At 45.7% G+C, this 22,500-nt stretch overlaps 2 protein-coding genes across 3 annotated transcripts in view; one reads left to right on the forward strand and one right to left on the reverse strand.

The window, feature by feature from the left end:
* The window catches only part of LOC133134813 (plexin-B2-like), a 42,888-nt gene extending 29,891 nt beyond the window's left edge, over nt 1-12,997 (forward strand). The window contains exons 26-35 of the mRNA XM_061251250.1: nt 233-389; nt 1,101-1,201; nt 1,796-1,880; nt 2,645-2,796; nt 7,170-7,330; nt 9,467-9,614; nt 9,925-9,989; nt 10,190-10,265; nt 10,674-10,748; nt 12,824-12,997. Of these exons, the coding sequence (XP_061107234.1) occupies nt 233-389; nt 1,101-1,201; nt 1,796-1,880; nt 2,645-2,796; nt 7,170-7,330; nt 9,467-9,614; nt 9,925-9,989; nt 10,190-10,265; nt 10,674-10,748; nt 12,824-12,928 (1,125 nt within the window). The 3' untranslated portion in view covers nt 12,929-12,997. The remainder of the gene's footprint in view (nt 1-232; nt 390-1,100; nt 1,202-1,795; nt 1,881-2,644; nt 2,797-7,169; nt 7,331-9,466; nt 9,615-9,924; nt 9,990-10,189; nt 10,266-10,673; nt 10,749-12,823) is intronic.
* Nucleotides 12,998-17,693: 4,696 nt separating this feature from the next.
* Nucleotides 17,694-22,500, reverse strand: part of LOC133135699 (DCC-interacting protein 13-beta-like) — a 29,819-nt gene continuing 25,012 nt past the window's right edge. For both annotated transcript variants that reach the window (XM_061252900.1, XM_061252899.1), the window contains 2 exons: nt 22,299-22,346; nt 17,694-20,144 (listed from right to left, as the gene is read on the reverse strand). In XM_061252900.1, coding sequence (XP_061108884.1) covers nt 20,025-20,144; nt 22,299-22,346 — 168 coding nt within the window. In that variant the 3' untranslated portion in view covers nt 17,694-20,024. The remainder of the gene's footprint in view (nt 20,145-22,298; nt 22,347-22,500) is intronic.

Genomic DNA, 22,500 nt, shown 5'->3' on the forward strand with positions numbered 1-22,500 from the left:
GTGTATCATGTGACAGGTGTGAGTGTGTGTGTATCAGACAGGTGTGTGTGTGTATCAGGTGACAGGTGTGTGTGTGTGTGTGTGTGTGTGTGTATCATGTGACAGGTGTGAGTGTGTGTGTATCAGACAGGTGTGTGTGTGTGTGTATCAGGTGACAGGTGTGTGTGTGTGTGTGTGTGTATCATGTGACAGGTGTGAGTGTGTGTGTCTCAGACAGGTGTGTGTCTCTCAGACCCTACAGGTGCTGGTTCACGGAGAGGGCCCGGATGTGACGCTGGTGAAGGTGCTGAACTGTGACACTATCTCCCAGGTGAAGGAGAAGATCATCGAGCAGGTGTACCGGAACCTGTCGTACTCACAGAGACCCAAGGTCGACAGCGTCACTCTCGGTGAGCGAGAACCTGTGAGACTGACTGCGGCTACTCGGCCGTTTGGGAAAATAAAGCTGTACTCTATTCTACTATAGCGTGTTCTCTGGTATTCTGATCCTGATGGGTTTTATTTTACTACAGTCACACCTGGGACTTAAAATTGAAATTCAGTTTATGGAACAAGAACATTCCCTTTGATGCTCTGCGGGGCTCCATCAGCTCATTAATGGGGTTTTACTTCATTCCCTGAATTGACTGAAGTTGAGATGGATTTGACCACCAGCTCTCGTTGCTATACTGTTGTTTGTGAAAATGAATATTGTTCAAAATATCTCTCCGTTTATTTGACTGTGTCAGCAGAACTGCTGATTCTAGTACTTCTTGCTACACTGTTGGCAGACTTTTAGAATATTTTTTTGAAAAGTATTTGTTGTACAGTTGTGCCCTAAGGCGAGTATGTGTGTATGTGTGTGTGTGTGTGTGTGTGTGTGTGTGCGTGTCTGGGTGTGTGTGTGTGCGTGTGTGCGTGTGCGTGTGCTTGCGCGTGCGCGTGCGTGTGTGCGTGTGTGCGTGTGCGCGTGTGCGTGTGTGCGTGCGTCTGTGCGCGTGTGTGTGTGCGTGTGCGTGTGCGTGTGCGTGCGTGCGTGGGTGTGCGTGCGTGCGCGTGTGTGTGCGTGTGTGCGTGTGCGTGTGCGTGTGCGTGTGCTGTTGTTCCTGCCCTGTCCACAGAGTGGCGCCCGGGCTCTACGGGGCAGATCCTGTCGGATCTGGACCTCACGTCGCAGAAAGAGGGCAGGTGGAAACGCATGAACACGCTGGCGCATTACAACGTGAGTTTGCACAGAAACGGCTAAGCTGGTCCAACAGAGCTGGAGAGAGGGGCTGGGGGTTTTAAAGTCTGATGAGAGAATTTCAGCCTGGGATGGGATGGGATCCTTATCACATTCACTAATCCCATAGAGGAGATTTTTTACCAGCAGAAAAGAAAAGTGAGTTTCAGATGCATATTTGAGCTGATCTGCAGATCTGCAGTCAATCCTAATACACTGACTACAGTGGCTCAGTGCCCAGGTGGAGGAATGCTGGGAAACTCCATCTCTTCTGTAATTAATCTAAGACCTTGATGTTTCATTTGAATCCGTCTGTGTGCTGTAGATGATTAGCATATCTTTGGCATCCTGCCGTCTCTCCTTCAACATGCTTTACTTGTGGTGACTTGGCCTGTATTTACCATGTGAACTCGACTTGACATTCAAGGCTATGGGTAACTGATACTTTTTCTGATTTGTACCTCATGTGACCTGTTCTGTCATTGTTCTAAGGGCCTTTGGTATACATCACTTTGGATAGAAGTGTCCGCCAAATAAATGTAACATGTTAACGAGGAACCTCCATCAGATTGAGCTGAGCTGTCTGTGTTCCAGGTTCGAGACAATGCCACGCTGGTCCTGTCAAAGGTTCTGCACCCACAGCAGTCCTACGACCAGAACCAGGACAGCCACGAAGAGAGTGAGGCTCTAACCCACCAACACAATCACGCACGACGACCAGAACCGGCCCTTCGGCCCAGATAATGACGAATAATCTTCACTGGAATAGCTTTTTACAACTTTACAAAGGGCTTCACACAGAATAAAAAAACAATATTGCAGTTAAAATACAAACACAAGCACATAGAAAAAAGCAGAAGGGAATACATAATGACAGCCGATTTTCACCTGTGATCCAGAGTCTCCCACAATGCAGCCAGCCTGAACACACTGAACGACTCGGAAGGGCTTCGAGGTTGAATATCTTCATCAGAAAAAAGGCTTCTTTTGCAGATTTTTAAAGAAGGCTTTATTTTCACAGTAGATTCAGGAAGGACAGTTCTTCTTTAAGAGGATCGTACATTTTGCTTTCAGTCACGTTTCCTTTTATAATTATCAGGCATCTGTTATTCACTTTCTAGCAGCATCTAAAAGGTCAAAGTATTTCACATACACATTTCACACACATATACCCATATCTTCTATGAATCCAAATTAGATAATCAGAAGAATGTTCAACAAGAAACTCATTTTAAATGTTCTCCTACAGAGGAAACTCCAGCCCAGTCCTGATTCCACATGTTAAAGAGCTAAAGCATTTCACCCAAGTCTGACCCAGATTTAACCCAGGTCTGACCCAAGTCTGACCCAGGTTTAAACCAAGTCTGACCCAGGTCTGTCTTTAGTCTGAGCCCACGTCTGACCCAGGCGTGGCCCGGTTCTGACCCTGCGACCCTTCTCCAGGGAACGCCCTGCTGGAGGATGATAAGGTGTTCCACCTGGTGCGCCCTGCCGAGGAGCTCGACGAGATCAAGTCCAAACGCGGCAGCATGAAGGATAAGTCCATGACCAAAGCCATCACCGAGATCTACCTGACCCGGCTGCTCTCTGTCAAGGTGAGCCACGCGCCGCTAACGTGCTCGAGCTACCGCTGGCCACAGGGCGTTTTCCACCTCCGAATCCACAAAGAATTCAATAATAACAATAATACTAACGTGAAGTGAGATGAGAGGCAAACAGACGGTTTTTAAAAAAACAACGTAGTCTTCTTACTGGTATATTTGTGCTTGTGTGTGCTGTCCTGTATACATGCCCACAGTATTTATCCTGTCTCAGGGGTAACTGCGATAGATTAATCAGCTCCATAAGCCCAGATGCTACACAGTCTGGTGTCTACGCTGGGCAAATCTTTCCCAGAAAGGAAATAAACCATCCATCATATGTGACGGTTAAATTCAAATGGAAACATTCTGTTTGACGACTGCAGACATTGTATTAAGCATTTAAGCATTTATTAACACGTTGTATTCGATAATTGGCCTACTATGCTATTAGCAGCACTTGGCTAAATGATAAATAACAACTTTAAAGTCTGTTGTCTGACATTTTATTTATTTATTCATTTAGTCAGGCGAAGGCGCATTTTTCCGAAACGTTGGTCAATAAAACACCGCAAAGGAGAATACTTCAGTGACTTGCTTTTTAATGTTTATTTAGCCAGAAACCAATATCTGTTTGCTTTATTACGCGTCAGACCTTAATAACCCTGGTGGTTTGTGGTTCTTATTTTTCATCTAATAATTCATGAAATTACAATGCAAATCAGACGGTGCGTCTGCATCGTAATTTCGTGAATTATTAGATGAATAACGAATCATATTCCCCATACCGTCTCCGGCGAATCCCCTTGCAGAGCCAGGCTGTGTGTTTTTTACAGAGAGCTGATAACAATTTTACAGCAAGTCATGTTGCCATGGAGCTGAAGGAAAGATGGAAGATGATTTGGTACAGATCTGAGGACCCAGTCAGTCTTACGCCGATAAGACTGTGCCCCGCTTAGCGTTCTATTACCGCCTTCTGGATTCTATCGCTTCACTGTTGAACATTAAAGGAGGAAAAATTGCAGGTCTTAAACTGGTGGAGAAATATTGGAGAGAGAAGACAGAAGAGCCCTTATCGGAGTGACCCGACACATTATAGCAGATAAGCAATTCTGCCTTGAATGTCTTTTCCATTCAAGATGGGTCTGTTACCCATTACTTATATAACTGAATCATTTCCAGCCCTGCGTGTCCCGGCTCTGAATGTTAGTAATTTAGGGGAAATGAGAGTGATGCACAGTGGATTAACCAGCTGTGATTTAAGACGTCTCTCGTGTAGCTCCTAGGCTGTCGTTTGTGAGTTGTGAGGTACACGAGGAAGAATAAGCGTGCAACATAACTTAAATGACACTCGTTCCACAGACATGCACGCCAGCAACACTGAACACTGCACCGTAACGTGCACATACCGTTTTGAAAACATCTGAATTCTGTATTATATGTTAGGCAACATTTTAGGGTCATAGAAAAGCTTTTCTGGAATAAGTTGGTCTTGGTACGCTTGGGCGTGTACTCGGGGGGCATAAACAGGACTTTTAAAAATGACCTCTGTGTCGGTCCTGCTTGTACTTGCATAGAATTTCAGAGCTGTTGAGCTGATCCAGGATTAGCGGTGCCTTAAGCTCATAGTGGATGAGGTTGGATACAGATCAGTTTGCATTTAAGCTCATAGTGGATGATGTTAGGATACGGACACTAGAGAACTGACGCGCCTTCAACTTTTTTCTGTTCGCCACGAACTTTAGCTAACAGTTTGAAAATTGAGTGTGCGGCGAGCAAAATGGCTACCGACAGAAATTACAACAAGAGAACAGAAGTTGATAATCACTTGGCTGTTAATGCTAATACTGCACTTTGATCAAGGTAAGCAGCTAATCAACTAGTCAGCACTGTTAGACCTAAGTCTCAAATTTGTGTTATAAAGACCGTTGCGAGGCAGGCTGAGCTCTAACTACGCCCCCTAGTGACCAGGTCCCCGCAGTGCGGAATGTGCTGTAGGTTTGTTTTTAGGGTACACTGCAGGGACCCCAACATGCTCGTTTATGACGTAACATAACTATGAGAACAGGCCATTCAGTCCACTAAAGGGAGCTGGCGCAGTTTACGTACCGACTCCGTCCTATCCAGCGCTGTATCAAGCCTGGTCTTGAAGACCCCGAGAGTTTCTGCCTCTACTACATTTCCTGGCAAGCTATTCCGCACAGTGACCACGCTGTGTGGAAAAAATACCGCCTAATGTCTGCGTGGAATTAGCCTTTTGCTAATTTCAATATAAGTCTCCTCTTGAGGACACATCTGTGTGCTGTGTTGTGTTTTAGGGTACACCTCAGTGACCCTGTGCTGTGTTGTGTTTTAGGGTACACCTCAGTGACCCTGTGCTGTGTTGTGTTTTAGGGTACACCTCAGTGACCCTGTGTTGTGTTTTAGGGTACACCTCAGTGACCCTGTGTTGTGTTTTAGGGTACAGCTCAGTGACCCTGTGTTGTGTTTTAGGGTACAGCTCAGTGACCCTGTGCTGTGTTGTGTTTTAGGGTACAGCTCAGTGACCTCAGTACTGTGTTGTGTTTTAGGGTACACCTCAGTGACCCTGTGTTGTGTTTTAGGGTACAGCTCAGTGACCCTGTGTTGTGTTTTAGGGTACACCTCAGTGACCTCAGTACTGTGTTGTGTTTTAGGGTACACCTCAGTGACCATGTGCTGTGTTGTGTTTTAGGGTACAGCTCAGTGACCCTGTGTTGTGTTTTAGGGTACACCTCAGTGACCCTGTGTTGTGTTTTAGGGTACACCTCAGTGACCATGTGCTGTGTTGTGTTTTAGGGTACACCTCAGTGACCGTGTGCTGTGTTGTGTTTTAGGGTACACCTCAGTGACCCTGTGTTGTGTTTTAGGGTACAGCTCAGTGACCCTGTGTTGTGTTGTGTTTTAGGGTACACCTCAGTGACCCTGTGTTGTGTTTTAGGGTACACCTCAGTGACCGTGTGCTGTGTTGTGTTTTAGGGTACAGCTCAGTGACCTCAGTACTGTGTTGTGTTTTAGGGTACAGCTCAGTGACCTCAGTACTGTGTTGTGTTTTAGGGTACACCTCAGTGACCTCAGTGCTGTGTTGTGTTTTAGGGTACACCTCAGTGACCGTGTGCTGTGTTTTAGGGTACACCTCAGTGACCGTGTGCTGTGTTGTGTTTTAGGGTACACCTCAGTGACCATGTGCTGTGTTGTGTTTTAGGGTACACCTCAGTGACCCTGTGTTGTGTTGTGTTTTAGGGTACAGCTCAGTGACCTCAGTACTGTGTTGTGTTTTAGGGTACAGCTCAGTGACCTCAGTGCTGTGTTGTGTTTTAGGGTACACCTCAGTGACCCTGTGTTGTGTTTTAGGGTACACCTCAGTGACCCTGTGTTGTGTTTTAGGGTACACCTCAGTGACCTCAGTGCTGTGTTGTGTTTTAGGGTACACCTCAGTGACCCTGTGCTGTGTTTTAGGGTACACCTCAGTGACCGTGTGTTGTGTTGTGTTTTAGGGTACAGCTCAGTGACCCTGTGCTGTGTTTTAGGGTACAGCTCAGTGACCGTGTGCTGTGTTGTGTTTTAGGGTACAGCTCAGTGACCGTGTGCTGTGTTGTGTTTTAGGGTACAGCTCAGTGACCCTGTGTTGTGTTTTAGGGTACACCTCAGTGACCCTGTGTTGTGTTTTAGGGTACACCTCAGTGACCGTGTGCTGTGTTGTGTTTTAGGGTACACCTCAGTGACCGTGTGCTGTGTTGTGTTTTAGGGTACACCTCAGTGACCGTGTGCTGTGTTGTGTTTTAGGGTACAGCTCAGTGACCTCAGTACTGTGTTGTGTTTTAGGGTACACCTCAGTGACCGTGTGCTGTTGTGTTTTAGGGTACAGCTCAGTGACCGTGTGCTGTGTTGTGTTTTAGGGTACACCTCAGTGACCCTGTGTTGTGTTTTAGGGTACACCTCAGTGACCCTGTGTTGTGTTTTAGGGTACACCTCAGTGACCGTGTGCTGTGTTGTGTTTTAGGGTACACCTCAGTGACCCTGTGTTGTGTTTTAGGGTACACCTCAGTGACCCTGTGTTGTGTTGTGTTTTAGGGTACACCTCAGTGACCGTGTGCTGTGTTGTGTTTTAGGGTACACCTCAGTGACCGTGTGTTGTGTTTTAGGGTACACCTCAGTGACCCTGTGTTGTGTTTTAGGGTACACCTCAGTGACCGTGTGCTGTGTTGTGTTTTAGGGTACACCTCAGTGACCATGTGCTGTGTTGTGTTTTAGGGTACAGCTCAGTGACCTCAGTACTGTGTTGTGTTTTAGGGTACAGCTCAGTGACCTCAGTGCTGTGCTGTGTTTTAGGGTACAGCTCAGTGACCGTGTGCTGTGTTGTGTTTTAGGGTACCCTGCAGCAGTTTGTGGATAACTTCTTCCGGAGCGTGCTGTGTTCGGGGGCCGTGGTGCCCCCCGCGGTGAAGTACTTCTTTGACTTCCTGGACGAGCAGGCTCTGAAGCACGAGAACGTGGACGAGGAGACCATCCACATCTGGAAGACCAACAGGTCCGCCGCCCGCCGCCCGCCCACGCCGCGCCGTTTCACTCCCTGAAAACACTCACTGCTGTCCTAGCCAGGCTCTCTCAACCTGCCACCGTATCAGCCCCTGATTAAAATGGCTTAAAGCTTTCTCCCTCTCCACCTCAGCTGGTGTGTGGTGAGCGTTGAGGCACAAAATGGCCGTTGGTGGTGGTCGGGGCGAGTTTCCCCCTCATCACTGTAAAACGCGTGTGAGAAAAGCTCAATATAAAAGCAAGGAATATTATAAATATTTGTATTGTCGTTGTTATTATTATTATTATTATTATTATTATTTACTATTATTATTATAAAAATTGTTTTATAAAAATAAAAATAGAAGCTGATTTTAACCTGATTTTAACCTCTTATAAATGAATGCAATGGAGAAATGGGCAGCAAGCCCCAGACTAATGTAGCCGCCAGAAATACACAAATGTTTTTCCACATTTTTATTCTTCAACTGCAACTGGGGACCGGCTGGTGTGCTGTGATGTACAGCTGGAAAATAATTCTGCACATTATATCATCCGTGTGTCATCCTGCCATGTGCGAAGCCATCTCCTTGGTTACTGTGTGCGAGTGCGTTTTCGGCGTGCGGCGGTGCCTGAAATTGGCGGTTTGAAGGCGGTGTTTTAATAATGGATGGGGGGGTCACTGCTCGTTAGGGGGGTCGTGCGAGATCCCCGCTGGGCTGCGCCGAGGCGTCTCACCTGTTAATGAAACACCTGCATCGCCTTCTCTATCCTCCCCAGTCTCGGAGCGCCCTGCTCTTCCCCGCGTGCCGTTCTGGAAGCTTCTCCAGCATTCAGGCTATTTCTGTACCTGGTTATTAGTTAGCGGTGGGGAAAGCAGTACAGAACTAGAGATGTAGAAAGGCAGAGAACGTGTAGATGGTGTGTTCAGATTGATCCACAAAGGCAGCATTTTAAATGGAGACGGATTGGGCTCTTATTTTAGCTAAAGACAGAGGTGTGTAGGTCAAACGATTGATGTTTACACTATGGCACTGCCTTCATGTGTGTGTGAGTGTGTGAGTGAGTGAGTGAGTGTGTGAGTGAGTGAGTGTGTGAGTGAGTGAGTGTGTGAGTGAGTGAGTGTGTGAGTGAGTGTGTGAGTGTGTGAGTGTGTGAGTGTGTGAGTGTGTGAGTGTGTGAGTGAGTGTGTGAGTGTGTGAGTGTGTGAGTGTGTGAGTGTGTGAGTGTGTGTGTGAGTGTGTGAGTGTGTGTGTGAGTGTGTGAGTGAGTGTGTGTGTGAGTGTGTGAGTGTGTGAGTGTGTGAGTGAGTGTGTGAGTGTGTGAGTGTGTGAGTGTGTGAGTGTGTGTGAGTGAGTGTGTGAGTGTGTGAGTGTGTGAGTGTGTGAGTGTGTGAGTGAGTGAGTGAGTGAGTGAGTGTGTGAGTGTGTGAGTGTGTGAGTGTGTGAGTGTGTGTGTGTGTGAGTGAGTGAGTGTGTGAGTGAGTGAGTGCGTGAGTGAGTGAGTGAGTGAGTGTGTGAGTGAGTGAGTGAGTGAGTGAGTGAGTGAGTGAGTGAGTGAGTGAGTGAGTGAGTGTGTGAGTGAGTGTGTGAGTGTGTGAGTGTGTGTGTGAGTGTGTGAGTGTGTGTGTGTATGTGAATGCATGTTTCCATGCTATCATGATGTGTAGCTCTTTGCCTCACTGCAGTTTTCAAGGAGCAAGAGCTGTGTATAGTGCATAGTGTATGTACTCCATAGTTTATTGTGTATAGCATATAGTACATAGTATACAGTGTACAGTTTAATGCATAATGCATAGAGGACAGTACATGGTATAGTGTATAGTACATAGTGTACAGTGTGTAGTGCACAGTGCACATTGTGTATTATGTATAGTGCATAGTGCACAGTATGTATAGAGAACAGTGTGTATACTACATAGTGCAGTGTACGGTGTGTATAGTACATAGTGCACAGTATGCATAGTACATAGTGCACAGTGTGCATAGTACATAGTGCACAGTGTACATAGTGCACAGTGTACATAGTGCATAGTACATAGTGCACAGTGTACATAGTGCATAGTGCATAGTACATAGTGCACAGTGTACATAGTGCATAGTGCATAGTACATAGTGCACAGTGTTTAGCGGTGTTTGTGTCCCTGCAGCCTGCCCCTGCGCTTCTGGGTGAACATCCTGAAGAACCCGCACTTCATCTTCGACGTGCACGTGACTGAGGTGGTGGACGCCTCTCTCTCTGTCATCGCCCAGACCTTCATGGACGCCTGCACCAAGACCGAGCACAAGCTGAGTCGGGTGAGAGAGGGCTCGAGCCCCCAGCCCCGCAGGGGAGCGTCTGATTGGCCGTAGTGAGGGGAGGGATCCATTCAGCGCCCCTGTGGGGGAGCAGACCCTGCAGCCCGTCTGCATGGGCTGCGCAGACGCTCTGACACAGTGACTGCGCAGCCCAGGAACTCATGAGTAACTTGTGAGGAATAAAAAATGTTTCTTTTTTAAGTTAGATTATACAAGTATGGAAGAGTTAAAAAGAGGGACAGGGAGGGGCGCTCTGGTGAGAGAGAGGCCTGCAGACACAGTCTTCACTTCCGTTCTCCCCCCCCCCCAGGATTCCCCCAGCAACAAGCTGCTCTATGCAAAGGAGATCTCCACCTACAAGAGGATGGTGGATGAGTAAGTGCTGTCTGCTCTTTCCACACGTTTCACAAACTCAGATTCCTCTAAATCCGCCCCTTCTTAAAGTGGCTGTCTGATGCAGTCTCTCTTAACTCCTGCCCCCTCTGTTACCCCTGATCTAAGAGCTTTGCACAGTCACACAGACCTCATAATGTCAACTGTGTCAAACATCCTCACGACATCACCTGTCTCCATAGCTACTACAAGGGCATCAGGCAGATGGTGTCGGTCAGCGACCAGGACATGAACACACACCTGGCTGAGGTCTCACGGGTAAGGGACACCTCACCTCTCAGATTATAATCCCTGTTTCATTATATACTGAGGCTCAGGTTATAATCCCTGTTTCATTATATACTGAGGCTCAGATTATAATCCCTGTTTCATTATATACTGAGGCTCAGGTTATAATCCCTGTATTATATACTGAACCCCAGACTATAATCCCTGTTTCATTATATACTGAGGCTCAGGTTATAATCCCTGTATTATATACTGAACCCCAGACTATAATTCTTGTTTATATACTGAACCCCAGACTATAATCCCTGTATTATATACTGAACCCCAGACTATAATTCTTGTTTATATACTGAACCCCAGACTATAATCCCTGTATTATATATTGAGGCTCAGGTTATAATCCCTGTATATACTGAACCCCTCTTTTGTGTCTTGCAGTCTCACACAGACAAGCTGAACACACAGGTGGCCCTGCATCAGCTCTACCAGTATGCAAGCAAATACTACGACGGGGTATGTATCTTCTGTGTGGTACACACACTCTACCAGACTCAAGAATATGTGTGGTACACACACTCTACCAGACTCAAGAATATGTGTGGTACACACACTCTACCAGACTCAAGAATTTACATTTGCAACTGCATTTAGGAGAATGACTATACAAATGTAAATCAAGTAATTCATGTATAGTGTTGACTAAGGTTTAAACTAAAAATAAGTGAACTTTGCCCTTGTTTGTTTATTATCTTTCCACAAAGACCTGCTTTTGATTTAAAAAAAAAAAAAAAGTGTATATAGTTGCTGGTTGTCACAAGTTACCTCTAGACTCTCATGTGGGATTCTGTGTTCATTACATTACATTACATTACATTACATTACATTACATTACATCACATCACATCACATCACATTACACTACACTACACTACACCACACCACATCATTGGCAGACGCTCTTATCCAGAGCGACGTACAGTTGATTAGACTAAGCAGGAGACAATCCTCCCCTGGAGCAATGCAGGGTTAAGGGCCTTGCTCAAGGGCCCAACGGCTGTGCAGATCTTATTGTGGCTACACCGGGATTAGAACCACCGACCTTGCGTGTCCCAGTCATGTACCTTAACCACTACACTACAGCCGCCTCACGGCTAAATGTTCAGTGTAGTACATAGTATATATAATATATAATACAGTGTGTATTCAGAACCCATATTAATGCCTCTCATTCACCCATTCAACGGTGAAATCAAACCGACAGCCGCTCTTCCCTCCTGAGTTAATGTGGCCCCTTCAGTGCGTTCTGTCTGAGTTAATGTGGCCCCTTCAGTGCGCTCTCTCTGAGTTAATGTGGCCCCTTCAGTGCGTTCTCTCTGAGTTAATGTGGCCCCTTCAGTGCGCTCTCTCTGAGTTAATGTGGCCCCTTCAGTGCGCTCTCTCTGAGTTAATGTGGCCCCTTCAGTGCGCTCTCTCTGAGTTAATGTGGCCCCTTCAGTGCGCTCTCTCTGAGTTAATGTGGCCCCTTCAGTGCGTTCTCTCTGAGTTGATGTGGCCCCTTCAGTGCGCTCTCTCTGAGTTAATGTGGCCCCTTCAGTGCGCTCTCTCTGAGTTAATGTGGCCCCTTCAGTGCGCTCTCTCTGAGTTAATGTGGCCCCTTCAGTGCGTTCTCTCTGAGTTAATGTGGCCCCTTCAGTGCGCTCTCTCTGAGTTAATGTGGCCCCTTCAGTGCGCTCTCTCTGAGTTAATGTGGCCCCTTCAGTGCGCTCTCTCTGAGTTAATGTGGCCCCTTCAGTGCGTTCTCTCTGAGTTAATGTGGCCCCTTCAGTGCGCTCTCTCTGAGTTAATGTGGCCCCTTCAGTGCGTTCTCTCTGAGTTGATGTGGCCCCTTCAGTGCGCTCTCTCTGAGTTAATGTGGCCCCTTCAGTGCGCTCTCTCTGAGTTAATGTGGCCCCTTCAGTGCGTTCTCTCTGAGTTAATGTGGCCCCTTCAGTGCGTTCTCTCTGAGTTAATGTGGCCCCTTCAGTGCGTTCTCTCTGAGTTGATGTGGCCCCTTCAGTGCGCTCTCTCTGAGTTAATGTGGCCCCTTCAGTGCGTTCTCTCTGAGTTGATGTGGCCCCTTCAGTGCGCTCTCTCTGAGTTAATGTGGCCCCTTCAGTGCGCTCTCTCTGAGTTAATGTGGCCCCTTCAGTGCGCTCTCTCTGAGTTAATGTGGCCCCTTCAGTGCGTTCTCTCTGAGTTAATGTGGCCCCTTCAGTGCGCTCTCTCTGAGTTAATGTGGCCCCTTCAGTGCGCTCTCTCTGAGTTAATGTGGCCCCTTCAGTGCGCTCTCTCTGAGTTAATGTGGCCCCTTCAGTGCGCTCTCTCTGAGTTAATGTGGCCCCTTCAGTGCGCTCTCTCTGAGTGAATGTGGCCCCTTCAGTGCGCTCTCTCTGAGTGAATGTGGCCCCTTCAGTGCGCTCTCTCTGAGTTAATGTGGCCCCTTCAGTGCGTTCTCTCTGAGTTAATGTGGCCCCTTCAGTGCGCTCTCTCTGAGTTGATGTGGCCCCTTCAGTGCGTTCTCTCTGATGCCCTCTCTGGTGTTCCCGCAGATCATCACCTCTCTGGACGAGGACCCGGCGGCCCAGAGCAAACAGCTGACCCTGCGGCTGCAGCAGATCGCTGCAGCGTTGGAGAACAAGGTGACAGACCTCTAACCCCCAGAGGAGGAGGGGGGGGGGTATCAGGAGCGCCGTGGGGGGGCGGTGTGATCTCAGCAGGCCTGGGGGAACAGGAGCGGGGGCCCTGGCTGTTTTTAAACTCTCCTGGACAAATCGCCGTTCGGTTGTTTTCTGGAACGATAATCATCCATGAGGCCTTCACTTGCCACGGAGTGTCCCCAACCCCTTCTGCCCGGAGACCAGCTAACCCGAACCCAGCCCCTCCGCCAACGTCACCTCTGAGAGGGGAGGGGGGGCCGTGCTGGGCCCCACAGCGTCGATGGACCCTCGCTCACGGAGAGCGCCTGGCTTCGCCCGCCCGACTTCCCCTCCTGCCACCACCACAGCCAGCCGAACAGGCCCAGCATTACTCCCTGGCTCCATTCAACAACACCAACACAAAACCCACATGTTCAATTTTTTCCTGTGCAGAGAAGTATTATATATTTTTTATTGTATGGCCTTTCTTCGGGAAAGCTTTGTAAGCAGAAAGTAAGCCATTTTGTTTTGTTGTGTCTGAAGATGGTAGTGTGTCCAGTGTCCTGTGTGAGTATCCGCACAGACATTCGCTCATTCACCGGACTCCTGTCGTCCAATGGCTGTGTGGATGGGCCTGTGTGTGAAACAGCCGCAGGAGAATAGCAGATTGTGACTGAAAAGTGATCATTCCTATTGTGTGATAGTTGTATCGGGTGCGGTGTTTGTGCTTGGGTCATACGGTACAGTCGCAGAAGGTGGTGGGCCTCCTACAGCAGTGGTGTGGCTGAATTTGAGGTTCCGCTTGGGTAATGTTCCCCCCTGTAGACCAATGCTGAAGTAAGGGCGTGCCTGTTTTCACTTCAGTTTATTGCACTGTGTGTTCTGCGTTAAACATATAGACCAAGTTCGACTGCAAACTGTTATTGTGGCGTAGTGGGTGTGGCGTGTCATATTACTGAAGCCACACAGCTTCTCAGTCGCTTAGCTTTTTAAATAATGAGGCTTATTTTTGCCTTCAGTCTTGTCTCTTGCGCTTTGACATTTGGTGATCTCACAAATGAGTAAACGCTGGTATTAGATTGTCACGTTGATTGGATTCATTTTGCAATTAGGCTGAATGCGTATACTTTACTACGAAGGCACTAACTTTTAAAACTCGCTTGGAGACCAAGACACGGCAAACGCTTCAGGGTACTCCATAGATGTTACCTAGGGAGGTAAACAGAAGTGGCTGAGTTGTTGCGTTAGACCATCCTGTTTTTTAATTGCTTCCTGTTTTTTAATTGCTTTCAAAATCTTACAGCAAACTTAAAAGCACACCTGACCTTCTAATGCCTTTGTCGACGGCTGTGCTTTTTGAGAGAGTTGTTGTGCTTTTTGAGAGAGCTGTTGTGCTTTTTCAGAGAGCTGTTGTGCTTTTTCAGAGAGTTGTTGAGTAAGATGTTGCTGTCCCCGGGCAACATGTGGATCTGCTAGAGCAATACTGTCAGAACTGGGCCCTGACAGGACACTTAAAACAAATCTGAGAGAGAGATATATATATATATATATATATATATATATATATATATATATATATATATATATATATAATTCCTTTGCTAAACAAAAATGCCTACACATAAATTGTCAGACCATAAATGCAACAGTACTTTTTTCTAAATGTAACTTACAGCTTTTGCAAGCTATTAGTAGGCTATGGTGTTGGGATTTTTTTTTTTAATAAATTGCTTGCCAAGGTGAACCGTATACATGATATGTGTTCCCTGCAATATTTTATTGTGACATCACCGTTAGTTCTAAATTGCAGAGGCATGCATAACTATAGCATTTGATTTATTAGAAGTGGTACGTCTTCAGAATATTCACATAATATCATTGCGCCGAGATTGAAGGTAGCAGTGTAAATTCATTAGCCTATTTAGCGGTACATATCGTTTTTAATTAGTGTCCTTTTGATGAAACTGGGGCAGTCAGCCGCCTCCTATTCTTCGTATCCGATTGTTTGTGTGTCAGATTTCACTCCGGGTTTTTAATCTCCAGTGACACGCCACTTTTCGGTGCTGTAAATAACCGGTGTGAGTTTCTGCGGCGCCAGGCCTGATTTTTATTTTCATTCCTCCTATTTCGGAGATTGAGGTCAGGAAGCGGGCTGTCACCGCCAGCCAGGCGGCGTCTTGGCACGGGCCACGCGAGACAGAACGGGTTCCAGTTCTGCGCAGAACGGGAGCAGCGGGGGGTTCTCTTGATCTTAATTAAATCCAGATTGCGCACTTCTTCTTTTCCCCGCTTGCTTCCATATTTTATCTCAAATTCGAGTCCCGAGAGCTCAAAGCAAAGCTTTTGTTTGCCTTCCTTTAACCAAAAAGTGCCTTAATAATAATGTATAGGAATTGTTTTTCAAAAAAAAAAAAATCATTATATTATAGTAATATGGATTCTGCCGTGTTTTAGCAATCTTGTGATACCACGTGCCGTCGGATAATACGAGTGTGCTGCAGTGATCACGTGCCAACGTGTGTGTGGTGTGTCTGTAGCAGACGCCCGAGCACGCAGGACTCCCCTATACTGTTTGAAGTGTGTTTTGTGCTAGATGTCCGTGGAGTGGTCTCATAGGGTGCTGAAAGCTGTGTCAAAGGCTCGGGTAAAGGTAGTGACAAGCTTACTTAGAAATGTCTCCCAAAATCTGTCACTCCTCAGCGAGTCTGAGAGCGTCGAAGTAGAAAACCGAATATTTTAATCGTCTCGTGTTTTTTTCTTTTATAACGTGCTTGAGAAAAAAAAAAAAAAAGACTTTCAAAATGGACTGTCCACTGTATGTATGAAAAGGCTGTGTAGTGCGCTCGACAAGAAGTCTTTTACTGCTGTGCAGTTAGCCTACTCATTTTCACTTTCTTATGACATATTACGATTGTAAAAACATGTTGACATACTGTATTCCAATGGCGTAATCCTATGCATCGAGTCCCAGCGGCTCCGTTCGTTGTGCTGTTGTCGAGATTTCCTTATATTGTTGTGAATGTGAAAAGAACAGAAATGGGACTGAAATAAACAATACAATATATAACAGAAAAGACATCATCTTTTAATCAAAGACCGTTAGAAAATCAGGCTCCGCATATATATTCCGTGCCTAACGTGCTTTTTTCAGGTGAGACGGTCAGACCCGAGGAATGGCTGCACTTACAACGTTCATCCCGAAGTCATTTCTCCGATTCTTTTTTTAAAACCCCGCTGTTCTGACCGGGGAGTTCCGCGGTTCTGTGGGCGGCCTTGTTGTGTGGAGCGCTGAAGCGAGGGCCGGTTGGATGTCTGCCTCGGCCGGCTTTGTGGTCGCTGCCAGCCGGTTCCCCAGCCCGCTGGCCCACAATGCAACGGCTCCAAGCGATCGCCGAGTACATTTTGTATTTGTGTCGAATGAATATGGAACAATTTGGGAGAATTTGGGAAATATATGTGTACACTATTTTCATGTAAAATATGAACAAAAATATTGTAAGATCTCCAGCAATAGCCCTAAAGCTATGTAAAGATATTATTATTAAACCACTAACAGTAAATAAATAAATAAAAAAAGATGAAAGAACTAGCTTGTGGTCTTATTTCCTAACATGTGAGCAGGTGAGGGAGACATCAAAGCGATCTCGGATTCCCACGGAGAGAAAGTTGGAGAAAATCTTTGATTAACATAAAACACGCAGAGACACCAACCGGAGGAGCAGAACAGCCTTGTACGGCGTAAATGAAACCGGGAATTCCCTGAAGGAAGTCACGGTATCCTCTCACACTGCGATAAAACATGTTTACCTGTTTAGCAGAGCGTTAGAACCATAAAATAAGGACTTTATTCCAACATAGAAACCAAATGCTTGGAACAAAAATGTATGGAAATGCATTTCCTTCCATAATTTTAGGATTTCACACAAGAAAGAGCAGTAGGCTTTTAAAACGAAAAATATGTATTTTATTATTTTTCTCAAAATGGCTCAGTCAATGTCAGAAAGCTAATGACTGCTAACACCAAGGAATCGTGATGTCGTTAGGATTTAGAGCGATGTTCGCGTCACTGGGCCCGATGGTGGCCATGGAAACGGTGTCAACCGTTGAGGCCATAAACTCCCTGCACCCTGTCCGCCAGACTGGTAACTCGATTTATATGCCTATCCATTGAACAGGGTCCTCTTACTTCTGAACCAGGGTTCAAAATGTTATGATCCAGGGACCCCCGCCAAGGCTCAAGGGCTCCCAGTCTACCCCCATCATAAGTTAGAAAGGATTATATATATTTTTTTTTAATTATATTTTTGAAATATTTCCCCACTGTCTACAGTACCTTGGAGGCCCCGAGGTGAAAATCCAGGTTCTAAAAAGCTCAGTCTGACTAGTTTTATGCCACCGTTATTCACTGGCAGGGAGATTGCGTTCACTGGATGTTTTAATATGCTTAGACTTGCCCATCATTTCCATTAGTCAATGTGCCCGTGAGACTGAAGGATGATCACATGACTCAGTGAAGAACTCATCAGAATATTATTAAAGATTTCCATTTCGGTCCAGGGGAGTAATCACGTTGCTGTGAGCTCTGTTTGAGACACACACACACACACACACACACACACACACTCTCTCTCACACTCACACACACTCACACACATACACTCACGCACATACTCACACACATACACACACACACACTCACACACACATACACACACACTCACACACACACACTCTCTCTCTCTCACACACACACACACACACACACACACACACACAGGTAAAAAGCAGTACAAAAATGTCTCATTTACTTTTAAAGGATATAGGTTTTACATGGTTTTAGAAGATACTGAGTCAAACAGTGTCCAAAGCTGGGCAGAACATGGACAGTGTGAACTGAAAACTTGAACTGTAATTTGCCAGATATTAAGACGGAACATTAAGCCTTTGCAGGTATGACATATATTCCCTTTTAGTGAGACATGGCATTTTCAAGGAGCGTAAGTTTAAAAATAAATGCACACATAAATGATGTCATTCGGGGTTGAGAAAGGATAAAAGCTCTGGCATTAAGCCCCCCGTCTTTATGTTCCTGGAGCAGGGCCCACAGTCTAACGTGTAAGCGCTGTTTCCTGGAGAAGAGCTCCACAGTCTGACGTGTAAAAGCTGCTTTAATGATGATTACTGATTATACTGCACATGCACACTCACACAGCTATAGATTACAAAAATAACAGGTTAGCCAACAAACCCCTGCAAGAGAAAAACTAAAAATGTAAGTTGTTCAAAAAAAAATACAAGTAAGATTAAAAATAAGGACTCTCTTGCAACAGCTTCCAAAGGTTTTGGAGGTCTAATGTTTAGTGTGGGAACCACCCATTCCGAACCACATCGGTCTGAGGTGTTCCAGGTGAGCGCCGTGTAGAAGCCCCCTGCTGGCCAACCCCAGGTACTGCAGTAGACTGCTTCTAGTAAAACGCAGAATGGCTGAAACTGCTGAGGGTTTGGAGTTTTGGAGATGTCTACCTCTGTGTTCTTGCAAACTCTGAAGTACCACGAAAACCAGAAAATGCACAGCGCCCCCTGGAGGAAGACTTAAGAAAATCAGGTAAGCCGATTTTAAGGCTCAGCTCCCCAAACTCAATCCAAAGGCAGTAAAGCTATTTGATTGGGGTCTAAATTGACAGCTGGTGATTCATAGTGAACCATTACCCCCCCCCCTGCAATGGGCTGCCTCTGGAGGCAAAGGCTTCAAAACAAAGTGCGCTTTAAACCAGACAAATTACGGAACAGAAATATCCCCGCTGAAGCGAATATGGTTTAGTTTGGTGTGCTATGGATGATGAGACAGTGGGCCCTTCTCCAAGTCTGATTTTCCTTTTGTCATCTCCCGCTGTTCCCTCAGCCCCTGGCTCTGGAAATGTGTTGTACAGATTGCCTTTTCCAAGTGTCAAATTTCATTACATGGGGTTGTGCACCAAATGACTGAGTCAGCACTCTGTGTTCAGAGCGTGATAACCACAGAACGGTGCGGGGCTTTTTTAAACGCATTATATCAGAGTGATGCCGGCCAGCCTTCTCCAGGCTCCGACCAGCGGATGAAATGATGACATTGCACAGAGGCGCAAACTCCATTTTTGGAATTGTCAGCTGTACCCTTTGAAGTATCAGTTATGCCAGCCACACAAGCAGCCCTGCAGCTAAATCGCACTGGCCTGCAAGCAAGTGACTATATCTCCCCCTACAGGCTACACACAGTACTACAGGAGGGCCAGTGACAATTTAAAATCCTACAGCTCACACTCAGTACTACTGGAGCGCCTGTGCTACCTTTACACCCCAAAGGCTGCACACAGTACTACAGGAGAGCCAGTGACAATTGAAAATCCCACAGCTCTCACACAGTACTACAGGAGAGCCAGTGACACTTTGATACCCTACAGGCTGCACATGGTACTACAGGAGAGTCGGTGACTATTTTATATCCTGTACTAGCAAACTAACACCCTAGCACACACATCCTCTCAATGTAAAAAAGTATTTTAACTGAATTAAGTACCATCTCTGTTGAACAGTGCGATTGTAAGCATGCAGAAACGTGCGTGCGTTGGGTTAATATTTTTTGCGTATCCCTACCCAGCATGCCAAGTAAACACCACTCATTCTTTGTGCCTCTGTCAGGTCTCATCCTTTCTCCTGTGTGTCTGAGACTCGTGAAGTACCAACATCGCGTGTCGAGTCGAACACAAGGGTCTCACTGCAACTCCAGGGTCTCACTGCAACTCCAAGCGCTCCAGGTCTGAAGGCCACATGCTATCAGTGGAGTCAGTCTGATATGGAAAATTAACCATTGTAGAAAATGTAAACGGGAATAAAATGTTCCAAACTTTGTGTAAAAACTCAATGGTCTCCAGGACACTGAGCTGCATCTCCGGCCCCAGCTGAAGAGACCTGTGCGGCAGAATGGGTGTGATCTGGGTCGTGGGTACGGAGGGGAGGAGAGATCGCACTATCGGAGCAGCTTGTTGGACGAGGGCTGTGTGAGAGAGAGCACTCCTGCCTCTGCTGCAGTCCAGACTGATCCGCTCAGACCCGGTCTGGTCCGGTTCAGTCCGGTTCAGGCTTCTGACTCCTCTTGCGTGTCCTTGTCGTCCGTACTTTCTTCATCGAGCAGCCGGAACTTTCCGTCGCTGGTCAGAGGCATCGTCTTCATCAGCTCGGCCAGAGCCGCGGGATCCTGGACACGGACGTGCGATCGGTCAAAAACACGTCACATGATCAACCCCGACAGTCCATTTAAGGGCCAGGGCAAATTAGACCACAACGGGCAGAGACTCCACAACATGAATATAATCAAAATTCAACCCAATATGGGATTTATAATCATAAAATTGTTAATACCAAATAAGGTAATCAGATATGAAACTGTTTTCCACTGATGAATAATTCAAAACGTTCCACAAGCAGTGGTTTTAAGTTCTGTTCATTAGTTTGAGTCTGCAGTGATCCTAGAATAATGCACCCACCGCCTTTGGCTTTCCAAGCGGAATACGGAACATTAGCATGTTGATGCGTGTTTAAATAAAACGAGGTCGAATGTTGATGCGTGTTTAAATAAAACGAGGTCGAATGTTGATGCGTGTTTAAATAAAACGAGGTCGAATGTCGATGCGTGTTTAAATAAAACGAGGTCGAATGTCGATGCGTGTTTAAATAAAACGAGGTCGAATGTTGACGCGTGTTTAAATAAAACGAGGTCGAATGTTGACGCGTGTTTAAATAAAACGAGGTCAAATGTTGACGCGTGTTTAAATAAAACGAGGTCGAATGTTGACGCGTGTTTAAATAAAACGAGGTCGAATGTTGACGCGTGTTTAAATAAAACAAGGTCGAATGTTGATGCGTGTTTAAATAAAACGAGGTCGAATGTTGATGCGTGTTTAAATAAAACGAGGTCGAATGTTGATGCGTGTTTAAATAAAACGAGGTCGAATGTTGATGCGTGTTTAAATAAAACGAGGTCGAATGTTGATGCGTGTTTAAATAAAACGAGGTCGAATGTTGATGCGTGTTTAAATAAAACGAGGTCGAATGTTGATGCGTGTTTAAATAAAACGAGGTCGAATGTTGATGCGTGTTTAAATAAAACGAGGTCGAATGTTGAGGCGTGTTTAAATAAAACGAGGTCGAATGTTGATGCGTGTTTAAATAAAACGAGGTCGAATGTTGACGCGTGTTTAAATAAAACGAGGTCGAATGTTGATGCGTGTTTAAATAAAACGAGGTCGAATGTTGACGCGTGTTTAAATAAAACGAGGTCGAATGTTGATGCGTGTTTAAATAAAACGAGGTCGAATGTTGATGCGTGTTTAAATAAAACGAGGTCGAATGTCGATGCGTGTTTAAATAAAACGAGGTCGAATGTTGACGCGTGTTTAAATAAAACGAGGTCGAATGTTGACGCGTGTTTAAATAAAACGAGGTCGAATGTTGACGCGTGTTTAAATAAAACGAGGTCGAATGTTGACGCGTGTTTAAATAAAACGAGGTCGAATGTTGACGCGTGTTTAAATAAAACAAGGTCGAATGTTGATGCGTGTTTAAATAAAACGAGGTCGAATGTTGATGCGTGTTTAAATAAAACGAGGTCGAATGTTGATGCGTGTTTAAATAAAACGAGGTCGAATGTTGATGCGTGTTTAAATAAAACGAGGTCGAATGTTGATGCGTGTTTAAATAAAACGAGGTCGAATGTTGATGCGTGTTTAAATAAAACGAGGTCGAATGTTGATGCGTGTTTAAATAAAACGAGGTCGAATGTTGATGCGTGTTTAAATAAAACGAGGTCGAATGTTGATGCGTGTTTAAATAAAACGAGGTCGAATGTTGACGCGTGTTTAAATAAAACGAGGTCGAATGTTGATGCGTGTTTAAATAAAACGAGGTCGAATGTTGACGCGTGTTTAAATAAAACGAGGTCGAATGTTGATGCGTGTTTAAATAAAACGAGGTCGAATGTTGATGCGTGTTTAAATAAAACGAGGTCGAATGTTGATGCGTGTTTAAATAAAACGAGGTCGAATGTTGACGCGTGTTTAAATAAAACGAGGTCGAATGTTGACGCGTGTTTAAATAAAACGAGGTCGAATGTTGACGCGTGTTTAAATAAAACGAGGTCGAATGTTGACGCGTGTTTAAATAAAACGAGGTCGAATGTTGATGCGTGTTTAAATAAAACGAGGTCGAATGTTGACGCGTGTTTAAATAAAACGAGGTCGAATGTTGATGCGTGTTTAAATAAAACGAGGTCGAATGTTGACGCGTGTTTAAATAAAACGAGGTCGAATGTTGATGCGTGTTTAAATAAAACGAGGTCGAGATCAAAGCTCACCTTTTTCGCTGCTGTGATGTCCTTGGCGAGGCCGATGGTGTAGCATATCTGTGGAAGAGAACCGTTAAGAGGCTCTCGCTCTCTGTCTCTATCGATTACGCCCATTCCCTCTGGAGTCATTCGTTTAAAAGCCCTTCTCAGAACAAGCCGAGGAAATTAGCACGTTAGCACAAATGTTATTCTGCAATTAATCAGCTGATTG

This window comes from Conger conger, chromosome 8, assembly GCF_963514075.1.
Source record: "Conger conger chromosome 8, fConCon1.1, whole genome shotgun sequence".
Classification (NCBI taxonomy): Eukaryota; Metazoa; Chordata; class Actinopteri; order Anguilliformes; family Congridae; genus Conger; species Conger conger.